This window comes from Callospermophilus lateralis, chromosome 15 (genome assembly GCF_048772815.1).
Source record: "Callospermophilus lateralis isolate mCalLat2 chromosome 15, mCalLat2.hap1, whole genome shotgun sequence".
Taxonomy (NCBI): Eukaryota; Metazoa; Chordata; class Mammalia; order Rodentia; family Sciuridae; genus Callospermophilus; species Callospermophilus lateralis.
The window spans coordinates 45,520,213-45,530,509 of record NC_135319.1 but is presented as its reverse complement, the minus strand read 5'-3'; the positions used below and the strand labels follow the sequence as shown (position 1 = coordinate 45,530,509).

Sequence of the window (10,297 nt, the reverse complement as noted above, 5' to 3'; positions counted from 1 at the left end):
TTTATGTGGTGCTGAGAATGGAACCCAGTGCCTCACACATGCTAGGCAAGCACTCTACCAGGGAGCTATACCCCCCAGCCCCTCATTCCAGGAATTCTTAATCTTTATTTGTGTTAGACTGTTTAGCAATCTGGTGAAGTCCATGGTCCTCCTCTCACTGTTTACAAATGCACAAAGTAAAACAAGAATTACAAAGGAAACAAATTATGATTAAATACAATTATCAAAATAATGAGGGCTGGAGATGTAGCTCAGTTGGTAGAGTGCTTGCCTTGTCTGAAGGAGGCCCTGGGTTAAATCCCCAGCACCAAAAAAAAAAAAAAGTTAATGAAACAAATTTGTAACATAATAATGCTTCTTTATTTACATGTTAAATGACAAGATCCGGCTAGGGGTGGTGCTCAGTGGTACAATGCTTGCCTTTATGGGCAAGGTCCTCTCTCAGCACCACACACACTCAAAAACAAAAACAAAAACAAAACAATAAATGTAAGAAAGTGTAATAGCTACTATAATCTTGAAGCTAATAAATGAGTATAAATTACATTTGAGATTTATTTATTTATTGTATACTGGGAATTGAACCCATAGGTGCTTTACCACTGAATTACATCCCCAGGGCTTTTTATTTTTTGAGACAAGTTGCTTAGGGCCTTGCTAATTTGTTGAGGCTGGCCTCAAACTTATCCTATTGCCCCAGCCTCCCAAGTTGCTGGGAATATAGGAGTACACCATCACACCTGGATCATTCTGAGATATTTTTAATAAACTGTATTATGGTATGAAAATACTGTAATTGGGGCCAGGGATATAGTTCAGTGGTAGAGTACTTCCTGGTTCAAGTCCCAACTCAAAAACAAAACAAACACAAAAAACTCCTAAATCTAGTCCAAAGGGCCTCCTATAGCTAGAAGGCTTAGCTTGCAGAACTAGACAGTAGGCACAGTGCTCTAGACATGGAATATAAGGAGTATGTGAATAGGTACTTGGGGATAAAGAGGAAAGACCCCTTTTTAATAATTATCCCACTGGAACATTAAAAACTCCACTGATCACTTTGTCCCTCATTCATTACTAAAAAGTACATAGAAAAAGGTTAACTCAATTATACCTGAAAGATCAGAATACACATAAAGTGCTATGTGCAATTGTTCCTAAATACCAGGGGATTACAAAAATAAACACCTTTGGCAACTTGAGAAAACGGAACAGGCAACACAACAGAAGATGATTGTCAATCAAGCCTGTTTCACCATCTGAAAGAGTCTAGTGGGAGGTCACTGGAATATCAGGAGAAATAATAATCAGCTCTATCTGGTTATTGCTAAGTAGAAAAAGGAAATACAGTTGCCAGAGCTTTTTGACTTTTTTTAAAACAGTGACTAAAAATGGATTTTTTTCTATTTTTGAATGAGATCGGGTAATTTAAAAACATTTTTTTATCTACATGGACCACATAAAATAGATCTGAAGAACCTCTGGATCACCAGTTTGTGAACTTCATTAAGGGAGAACCTTGAAGGGGTTGTACACAAAATAAGTACTCACTAAATACAGATGATGGCAAAAAGCTCTATGTATGGGCAAACTTCAACATTCTTAGTAACCAAAGCAAAAGCACTAAATGGTGTAAAGGATTCTAATGCAGAAAAAGACATCTTGTCCACCCTAGGGCAAATCGGGAAGAAAAGACCTTCCTGGAACTAGGAGAGAATATAGGGTTCAAGAAAGGAGAGAAGTCTGGGGAATATAGCTCACTGGTACAATACCTAGAATTCCAGAGGCCTTGGGTTCCATCCCTCCCACACACACACACACAAAGAAAAAAAGTATCTAGTTCACAACAAAAGGCCAATTTCTCTTCAGAGAATTTTATTTCAAGATAAACCATGTAGACTGTAACTCCAAAGTGCAAAAAAAGGGTATCGCCTCATTTTACCCTTGGAAGAGAGCATGACAGTTCAAACATCTCTAAAATGCCTCTGCACAGTGTTCAGAAGTGATAGTTCAATCATTGAAAATGCTTCTCCACTTTCAGCTGAGATGAGGTTTGTTAGGAAACCTTTGTAATAATTTATTCAATTTCTTGGGAGGTAAACTCCCATACTCTCCCATGGTCTCCTGGACTGATCTCATTTTTCGTGCTTCCTAAAAACAGAATAAAAACAATAACAATTCTAAAGTATGCCCTAGGCGCATAGTTTTTATTTTTCAATGCTCAGAAGTACACTAAGGTATTAACCAATCCAGAGACATTTGTGTAAACAGCTTTCAACAAAAGGGACTTGGGACCTACAAGTAACTATGACCTGAAGCTACTATTAAAAGCTAGCAGTTGTAGGCTAGGGATATAGTTCAGTTGGTAGAGTGCTTATCTTGCATGCACAAGGTCCTTGGGTTCAATCCCTGGGACCATGAAAGAAAGAAAAAGAAAAGCTAGCAGGTGCCACGTGCCATGTAATCCGAACAACTTGGGAGGTTGAGGCATAAGGATCACAAGTTCAAAGCCAGCCTCAACAATTTAGCAAGACCTTGCATCAAAATTTTAAAAAACAGCGGAGGGGGCGGGGGGAGGCGGGCTGGGGATGGCTCAATGGCTAAGTGCCCCTGGATTCAATCTCTGGTACCAAAAAACTAGAGGTTAAATCCAAGTTGGAAACCAAACTGTCCTTAGATAAGTTCAACAATCTATTTAAGCAGCAAATTGGTTTTTCCATTCATTACTTCTTTGACATTCTCAAAATTGTACAACGTGGTTTCTAATATTGACAGTAAAACTAAAGTTCAGAGAAGTGAAACAAATCGTTCAACTGTTATTTTTGTCACTTTGGCCTAAAGTAGATCACAAATTAAAGAGAGGACCTTTCCCATCACCTAGCAAAAAGCATGGAGAACTATTATTTGTATCCATCTCCCTGTTCTTTTCTTGAGAAGGATCCCTAGGGGCTGTCACCTGAGCCCTTGCAGCACAATCGAAGAAGTCCTGGATCTCTTTCCTGCACGCCTCGTCGCGGAATTCATTCTGCTTCCAGCAAGCCATCATGACCGACATCTCCGTGATACAGGTCGCCTCTGGAGGGGAAGAACTGAGGGACTCTCAGACATAAAGAGATCTATCTTCCCGCCCTCCTACCCAATCGTCCTTACCCCACTCCGGTTCCCGTTCCGGGGCCTCCCGGGCTCCGATTGCTCACCGCCCTTCTCCCGGCGCCGCTCTCCAACTCGGTTAGCTAGGATGAGGGGTTTATTGGGCTTCAGTACAGGCCTCCGGGGGTTCCCAAGCCGCGCCAGGCGACCTCGCAGACTGGGAGTCGCCATTGTGTACTGCGCTCCCGGCAGGCTCCGCGGCGCCGTGCGTGACCTCGCGTAACCCCTACTGGCTAGTCCAGGCTCGCGGTGCACCTCTTTTTCTGGCCTCCGCAACGACAGCTCTGGGTTGGAAAGCCTGCGGATCTATACACGTTTGCAGATTAGGAGACAAGCCACTCCTCTCTGGGGACCGTGGTCTTGCAGGAAAGGGTCCTGATAAACACTCATTTCTGATGGTGGCTGACTGGTCTAGAGGGTGATTGACGTGTACAAAGATAAAGGATAGGAGCGAAATAAAATGTGAGTCTTTAAAGACGTTAGGTCCCTGGAATATAGCTCAGTGGTAGCGCGCTTGCTTAGCATGCGCCAAGGCCCTGGGATCAATTCCCAATGCTGCGAAAAATACCCGATGAGAGACAGGAGTCCCCTGTGTTTCTTTTCTCCTTTGCTAGCAAAGCAATAAAATTTCTTTCTCCTTTAAAAAAAAAAAAAAAAAAAAAGATGTTAGGTGGAAAAAGATGTTTTTAACAAACCTTCAGGAACTGTTTTTTACTTTTTCCTCTCTGAAGCCACAAAGAAAAATTAAGCTCATTTATCTTGTAACAATACCGTTCACTCCTTTGTAAGGATCCCATTGGGTGGGGTAAGGTTTAAACGCTTACACATTCATCTTTAATCCTCTCATCAGTCCTGTTGAAGCTACCATATAGTATTTATAGACTGGGAATTTTTTAGTTGTGATGCATCAGACTTAGCTTTTTTGTTGTTTTTATGTCTTTAGTTGTTAATGAACCTTTATTTTATTTTTTTTTTATGCGGTGCAGAGTGGACCCAGTGCCTCACACTGCGAGCGCTCTACCACTGAGCTACAATCCCAGCCCCCAGATTTCGTTCTCATTTATATTTTGGTACGGGGATGGAACTCAGGGGTACTCCACCACTGAGCCACATCCCCAGCCCTATTTTGTACTTTATATTTAGAGACATTGTCTCTCTGAGTTGCTTAGCACCTCACTGTTGCTAAGGTTGGCTTTGAACTCGCGGTTCTCTTGTCTCAGCCTCCCAAGCCTCTGGGATTTCAGGCGTGCGCCACCGCACCTGGCTCAGACTCAGTTCTTAACGACCTAAATTCAGCCCAAAGATGTGCCAGGAATTCTTATGGCATTTCCAAATGAGCTCTAAGAAATGTTTCTATAAAGGGAGTATATTTTGAACAAGTCTTTAGTTCATGTGATGACTAATTTGGAGGAGCAGTATTTACTTCGATGTGTAAATTTATGTTAAAATCATTTATCACAGATGTTTAGAATCTTCCCATTGATATCTGCATGGCTGGGTTTCTTCCCTTCAGTCTGTTCATGTCAGAGAACCTTCTCTCACTTCTCACACCCCAGCACCATCAACCTGTTTTCTTCAGAGCACCTGTCATAGTCTGAATTTATTTTTGTTCATGGCCTTGTCTATCTGCAACATCCATTTTAAAATGTAAGCACTATGAGAGAAGGAGTCTTGTTTGTGTAACATCTTTGCTGAATCCCCAGTGCATAGAATAGTGTTAATACTTCTTAAAAGAACACATTTGAAATATTTTTGTAAGTCTCCAACTGTATCATGCCCAACCCCAAAAAGTAACCAAGCAGAAGACACTGTTTAAAAAGCAGTTTATTATACAAAATGAAACCTGAGATAATAAAAATAGCAACACTTGCAGGAATAAAGACATTAGCCTTGTGCTCTACCCCCACAGTAGAGCACAGTGTAAATAAGAAAGATTCCTACCAGGCACTTCTACCATCAGTAAGCACAGCCTGCAGCAAATATACTGCTGCTGTATACACAGCAAGCTGGGCCCCAAACCACAAAAAAATTAACATTGCTTGCTTTCTCCATAGGGAAAGTGAAACTTTTAGTTGATAAGTACCAGGGTGCCATTCCTAGTAGTTTTTTGTTTGTTTGTTTTTGTTTTTCCCATATAGAAACATAGCACCTGATTTACCCTGTTTTTTTTTTGTGAATACTTACATGGTTAAAAGGAATAGGGAAGAAAGTCTGGGAAGACCTGAGCACAAAGCAGGCCTGAGTCTTCAGCAAACCATTCAAAAACAAATGGCCTACTTTGTGTATAAAAGTGCTAAAGGAATGCTAATGTGAACTGGCAGTTAGGAGAGGTAGGGATTATTCTACTTCTTGCATAACCATCACTTACCCTTTTTATTTCACAGAATACAATCTGAGTTCTAACCTAAGTTTGTACTTGTGCAATATGTATTTTGCAATGTGAATCAGCATCTGCACTGAAACAGATTGTAAGCTTAGAAATCAGAGTCCTGTGTGTGTTTTTTATCGGTGCCAACTATATCAAATTTTAACAGATGTACTTTTGAAGGTCTTTTTTTGTTCTTTTCTGCAAGAGACAAAACAGGTTAAGAAAACTTTTCCTACTATGATAAAGGACATATTTTATCATTTTAAGTGTAAAATGAAGAGCTGGAGGTGTAGCTTAGAGGCAGAACTCATGCTTATTAGCATGTTCGCAGCCTTGGATTCAATCCTCAGCACCATTTTAAAAAATAAAATTCAAAAAAAAACCTTGGCAATGAAATACAGCCTAAATTACAGTTTTTCTTGATCACATCCACAAATGCTACAATGTTAAACATGGACCTAGTTGTTGAAGCATCTAACATGCATATATATCTCCCTATCTACATATAGATATGGATATATATAATTTTATAATCAGATATACTGATAAGCTCCAGTTGTAATTTGTTAATATATTACAACCAGAGTTGCTCTAATATCCAAAGTATTCTTTTTTGTTCCACTACTCCAGGGAAAGTTCATGGTCTCCTTACTCACTAGACTATCGGTTTGCGCCACAGGAATAGAAGGGCTTGGCTGCATCCCTAAATCTAAGGTTTTTATTTAGCCAGCCACTTGTGGTGGCTTAAATTTCTTGCCTTGCCTCTTCATCTGTGAGTTTAGGACTTTGGGTGCGTTCCATCAAACAGTAATTCTCTGTCCACAAAGCTGTATGGAAGGATATCAGTAATAGATTGAATGAAGTTGGGCTATTCAACTTTTTCTGCCGTAATTTCCAACTTTAGTCTCCATCTTTGATCTAAAATAGATCAGAGCAGTACATTATTGATATTGCATGTATCAGCTACTAAATCTGTTCATGAAATGAAATAGAATCCCAGATGTACCCTAAAAACAAACCAGCAGTAAAAAAAGGTGATGGCAAGGTTTATGTATCTCCATCTGAAATTGTGGGAAAGAACCTAAAACTAGAAAAAGGCCATTTAAAATAAACTATCTGATGTGAAAAGTAATGTAACAATATGAAAAATACGGCCCCAAGAGTTGGTCACAGTGGTGTGCACCTGTAGTCCCAGTTACTTGTAGGCTGAGATAAGAGGTTTACTTGAGACCAGCTCAGGCAACAGAATGAGATCCTGACTCAATCAAAACAAAACAAAAACTTCCTCAGAAAACCAGAATAAAACACACCAGAAGCTTTGCTTCCCTACCAGCTTAACAGTTCATAAAGCAAGAGATGAGGAAAAGAGATTATTGGGAAAGGTACAGAATAAGGAAGAGTTTGGGAAATAGAACAGAAATTTTAAGAAGTAACCTGGCCCATCTTACCTCAAAATTGAGAGGATGAAAGAGCTAGAGAAGTGAACAGTCCTTTAAAAACTCTTTTGGGCCAGCACCTTATGTCAAATGGGTGTTTTAGGCTTCGGTTTCCCAATGAACCAAGAACTGGATGCCTCCATCTCTCCTGGAAACCTATTACCACATGTTGAGACCTTGGTCACACATCATTAAGATAACTAAATCCATGATAAGAGAATGTTTGGGCACAATGACATGTGCCTCTAGTCTCAGCTAAATGGGAGGCTGAGGCAGGAGGAATTCAAGGCCAACCTGGGCAATGCAGTAAGCCCTTGTCTCTGAAAAAAGAAAAAAGAAAGTATGCCATGATAAAATAAGATCTCCTTAGATCTTCCAAGTAAAAAGCTCTTACAAGGGCAGTTAGAGATTTTGGTTCCTTTTCATGAAGATCTCATGCAGGTAATCCCAAAATTTACTCTTCTGAGTTTCATTGTTGTGGATCATGGCAGTGAGAGCTTCTCCCTGGTCCAGACCTTGCCAATAATCCTGCAGCCACATCTCCTTCCAGCTGAAATACCAAGTGGTATTTGGTATTAGAATCAGAGCACAGGGATGAATCCCGCCTTTCTCTGAGTGGGGACAAAGAAATCATAAGCAGATACACTTCCTCTGTCTAGGACAAGGTTCTCCTGTGAAGTGGAGAAAATGTGAGGTCAATCCAGTACTACCCCAAGTGTCAGAAAATAAAAGACTAACCTCGCACATTCCACCCAATAAGTAAAAATTCCTGACTTGCCAGCTTCTGGCTCCCAAATATTGAGGGAATTCAGAGGCAGGCATGGCAGGGACCAATTTATGGAAATAGTAGTTATCCCAAGGAAAATAAGGAAGAGTCTTCAGATGATTATATTTTAAGTTTCACCTTTATAGCAATAATCAAAATGAAGATGCAGTGGCATCCAGTGTCTAAAAGACATAATCTAAATATTTTCTTAATGTTTCACATTGTTTTATATTTTTACTCTAATAACTGATAGTATGTTCAACATAAACTGGATACAAATTACTTGGTGGAAGATTCCTCCACCAGGACCATACTGTACCAGCAGCATACATAAGCAGCCCTCTGCTGCCATCCACTGTCCAAGTCAGCTTCTGCAGGCCATTCTATTGCTATACCATTTTCCCACTCCACATCCCATGAAGACCTTGTTTCCCAATGCCACCACCTTCTGTGATCTACTACTGTTGATTACTCACTTCCCTTCCAACCACACTGCCAATCATTGTTAATCATTAATCTTATGAAAGCATTCCTCCAATTCTGTCTAGTATGAACATATAATTTATCATCCAAATCAGGGTTATTGTTTTTCCTCCCAGTACTGGGGACTGAATCCAGAAGTACTCCACCACTGAGTTACATTCCAGTTTTTTTTTTTTTTTTCCCTTTCTTTTGCTGAGGAGAATAAGAAAAAATTATGACATGGGCTCATTCTTTCTTTAAAGTGTCAACAAGAGTAATTGAGGAAACAAGGCAAAACGAAAATGAAAAAGGATGAGTAAAAATGTAGAATATAAATAAGGCAATAACACGTGAGAATCAATTATTGTGGACAATGTCTGTAATGGTAGTCAGAAAAAAAAAAAAAAAAAAAAAAGCTACTTGAACCAGAACAGAGGGCCTGTACAGGCAGTGATGAGGGAGAAAGAAAGTTGGGCAGATAAACTGAGGCAAGGCTATAAATAGCCTGTCAGACTCAGGAGTTTGGGCTGTCCTGAAACCTGAAAAATCAACTACAGTAAGCAAGGAAGTAGACAATTTGATTTGATAGCTGCACTGGACGCCAGCAAATCTTACCTGTCATTCTCAGGAATCTCTTCCAAGTTACCAAAGCCAGGTTTGGGCATTGGGCAGTCCATGTGAGCGGGTTGGGCAATGTGAGGCTCAGGGACAGGGATGTCCCCAGGAGAGTCTGCATGGGCTTTCACGGCGTCCAGCCGAGCCAGTTCGTGGTCACAAACGAAGCACTCGAAGCCGTTCAGATAGTTAGGCAGTAGAGGATCATTCACTCCCCACTCCCGTTGCTTCAAGCTATCCAGAAGGAACTGGTTGGTGATGCCCCCAGGTTGCTTATATGCCAAGTATTTCATATATTCCTCATCATTCTTATCCAGAAAGTCAATAAATTCTGCCAGCTTCTGAGGGGACTCAAAGTCGTCAATAAGGATGATGGAGTGGTTGTTCGGCATCCAGTCCCTCACAGAAGGAGAGCCGCGGTACACCGGAACAGCACCCAGATGCATGGGGCGCCACAGTTTTTCTGTCATGTAGTCGTTGCAGATGGCATTTTCGAGGGCCAAGTGGAACTTATAGCGGGACAAGAAAGCCAAGAGCTCTGGGTCCTCAGTGGTGGCTGTGGCCGTGTCCTGAAACCGCGCGGTGGGCAGCTCCCGATTTTGCAGGCATTTGCCGTAGGAGTCCACCTGAGCGGAGTAGAGTACGGCTGTCAGCAGGGTTGGGCCTGTAGCCCTGGACTCCCGGTTCCTGGGCTCCTCCCGGCCCGCCCCCTCCCTGCCGCATGCCCCCTTCACCCACCGGGATGTAGCGCATGAGCTCGCGCACGTAGCGGTCCCGGTCCGCCGGCACATCGCAGTGGGACTGCAGATAGAGCAGTGGTGCGTAGCCGCGACGGCGCCACTCCGCACGCTCCTGGAGAGGAGGCGCCGCGCGGCGCAGATAGGAGGTCCCGGGCAGCCACTGCAGCGGGAGGGGGTAATCCGAGTGACGGCTGAAGGTGGCGGTAAGATTGAAGAGGCGGATGCCCGGGCCGTGGCTCAGCAAGAAGTTGTTGAGGGGCGACTCCTCGTGTAAAAGCGCCCAGCTCTGGTGTGCCAGGCGCGGCAGCGGCGCGTCAGACGCGCGGAAGTCGGTGCCGTAGAAGAGCAGCGCGCGCGTCTGCGTGTTCCCACGCATTCGTCGGTCGCGGGACGCCACGCACGCGCCGCGCGCGCACTCGATGCGCTCCGAGTCGCCTGAGAAGTGGGGAAATAGTCCAGGGCTCCACCAGAGCAGCACCGGTAAGTCTGCTGTCTCCTGCCTTCCCAGCTGCGGGGTCCCGGTTCTGTGCGCCACCCCCACTGCGCCCAGGGCCGAGGGCGGCCGGAAAACCGCGCCGTCCCATGGCTCCACCCACTCCACCTCCCCGCTCGCCTCTCCTTCAGCCACAGGCCCAGAGCCGTTGGCCACACAGACAATAAGCACACCAAGGGCAGCCAGCAGAACTCCGGTGCGTCCGGCCGCCATGTCCATTCTGGCAGCTGGCTGCCCTCGGCCAGCACAAGACCCCACCCGGCGGCAAGT

General features: G+C 43.2%; 2 protein-coding genes across 2 annotated transcripts; both read right to left on the bottom strand.

Moving 5' to 3' along the window:
• Positions 1-1,850: 1,850 nt before the first annotated feature.
• Positions 1,851-3,341, bottom strand: Chchd1 (coiled-coil-helix-coiled-coil-helix domain containing 1). Its single transcript, XM_076834777.1, has 3 exons — positions 3,195-3,341; positions 2,954-3,072; positions 1,851-2,148 (listed from the first exon to the last, which is right to left on the bottom strand). The coding sequence occupies exons 1-3, from the start codon at positions 3,316-3,318 to the stop codon at positions 2,035-2,037; spliced, it is 357 nt and encodes a 118-aa protein (XP_076690892.1). The 5' UTR covers positions 3,319-3,341; the 3' UTR covers positions 1,851-2,034.
• A 2,341-nt stretch (positions 3,342-5,682) lies between these two features.
• On the bottom strand, positions 5,683-10,279 carry Pofut4 (protein O-fucosyltransferase 4). Its single transcript, XM_076835129.1, has 3 exons — positions 9,533-10,279; positions 8,795-9,420; positions 5,683-7,501 (listed from the first exon to the last, which is right to left on the bottom strand). The coding sequence occupies exons 1-3, from the start codon at positions 10,244-10,246 to the stop codon at positions 7,354-7,356; spliced, it is 1,488 nt and encodes a 495-aa protein (XP_076691244.1). The 5' UTR covers positions 10,247-10,279; the 3' UTR covers positions 5,683-7,353.
• Positions 10,280-10,297: the final 18 nt, after the last annotated feature.

Bases quoted from the DNA above. Each gene is read 5' to 3' on its own strand.
- Pofut4 (XM_076835129.1), bottom strand. From the start codon at position 10,246: ATGGACATGGCGGCCGGACGCACCGGAGTTCTGCTGGCTGCCCTTGGT. The intron at 9,421-9,532 runs GTGGGTGAAGGG...TACTCCGCTCAG, and splicing joins AGCTCATGCGCTACATCCCG to GTGGACTCCTACGGCAAATG. The intron at 7,502-8,794 runs GTAAGATTTGCT...TTGGTATTTCAG, and splicing joins GAGATTCCTGAGAATGACAG to CTGGAAGGAGATGTGGCTGC.
- Chchd1 (XM_076834777.1), bottom strand. From the start codon at position 3,318: ATGGCGACTCCCAGTCTGCGAGGTCGCCTGGCGCGGCTTGGGAACCCC. The intron at 3,073-3,194 runs GTGAGCAATCGG...CTTCCCCTCCAG, and splicing joins GCGGCGCCGGGAGAAGGGCG to AGGCGACCTGTATCACGGAG. The intron at 2,149-2,953 runs GTGACAGCCCCT...TTCTGTTTTTAG, and splicing joins ATTGTGCTGCAAGGGCTCAG to GAAGCACGAAAAATGAGATC.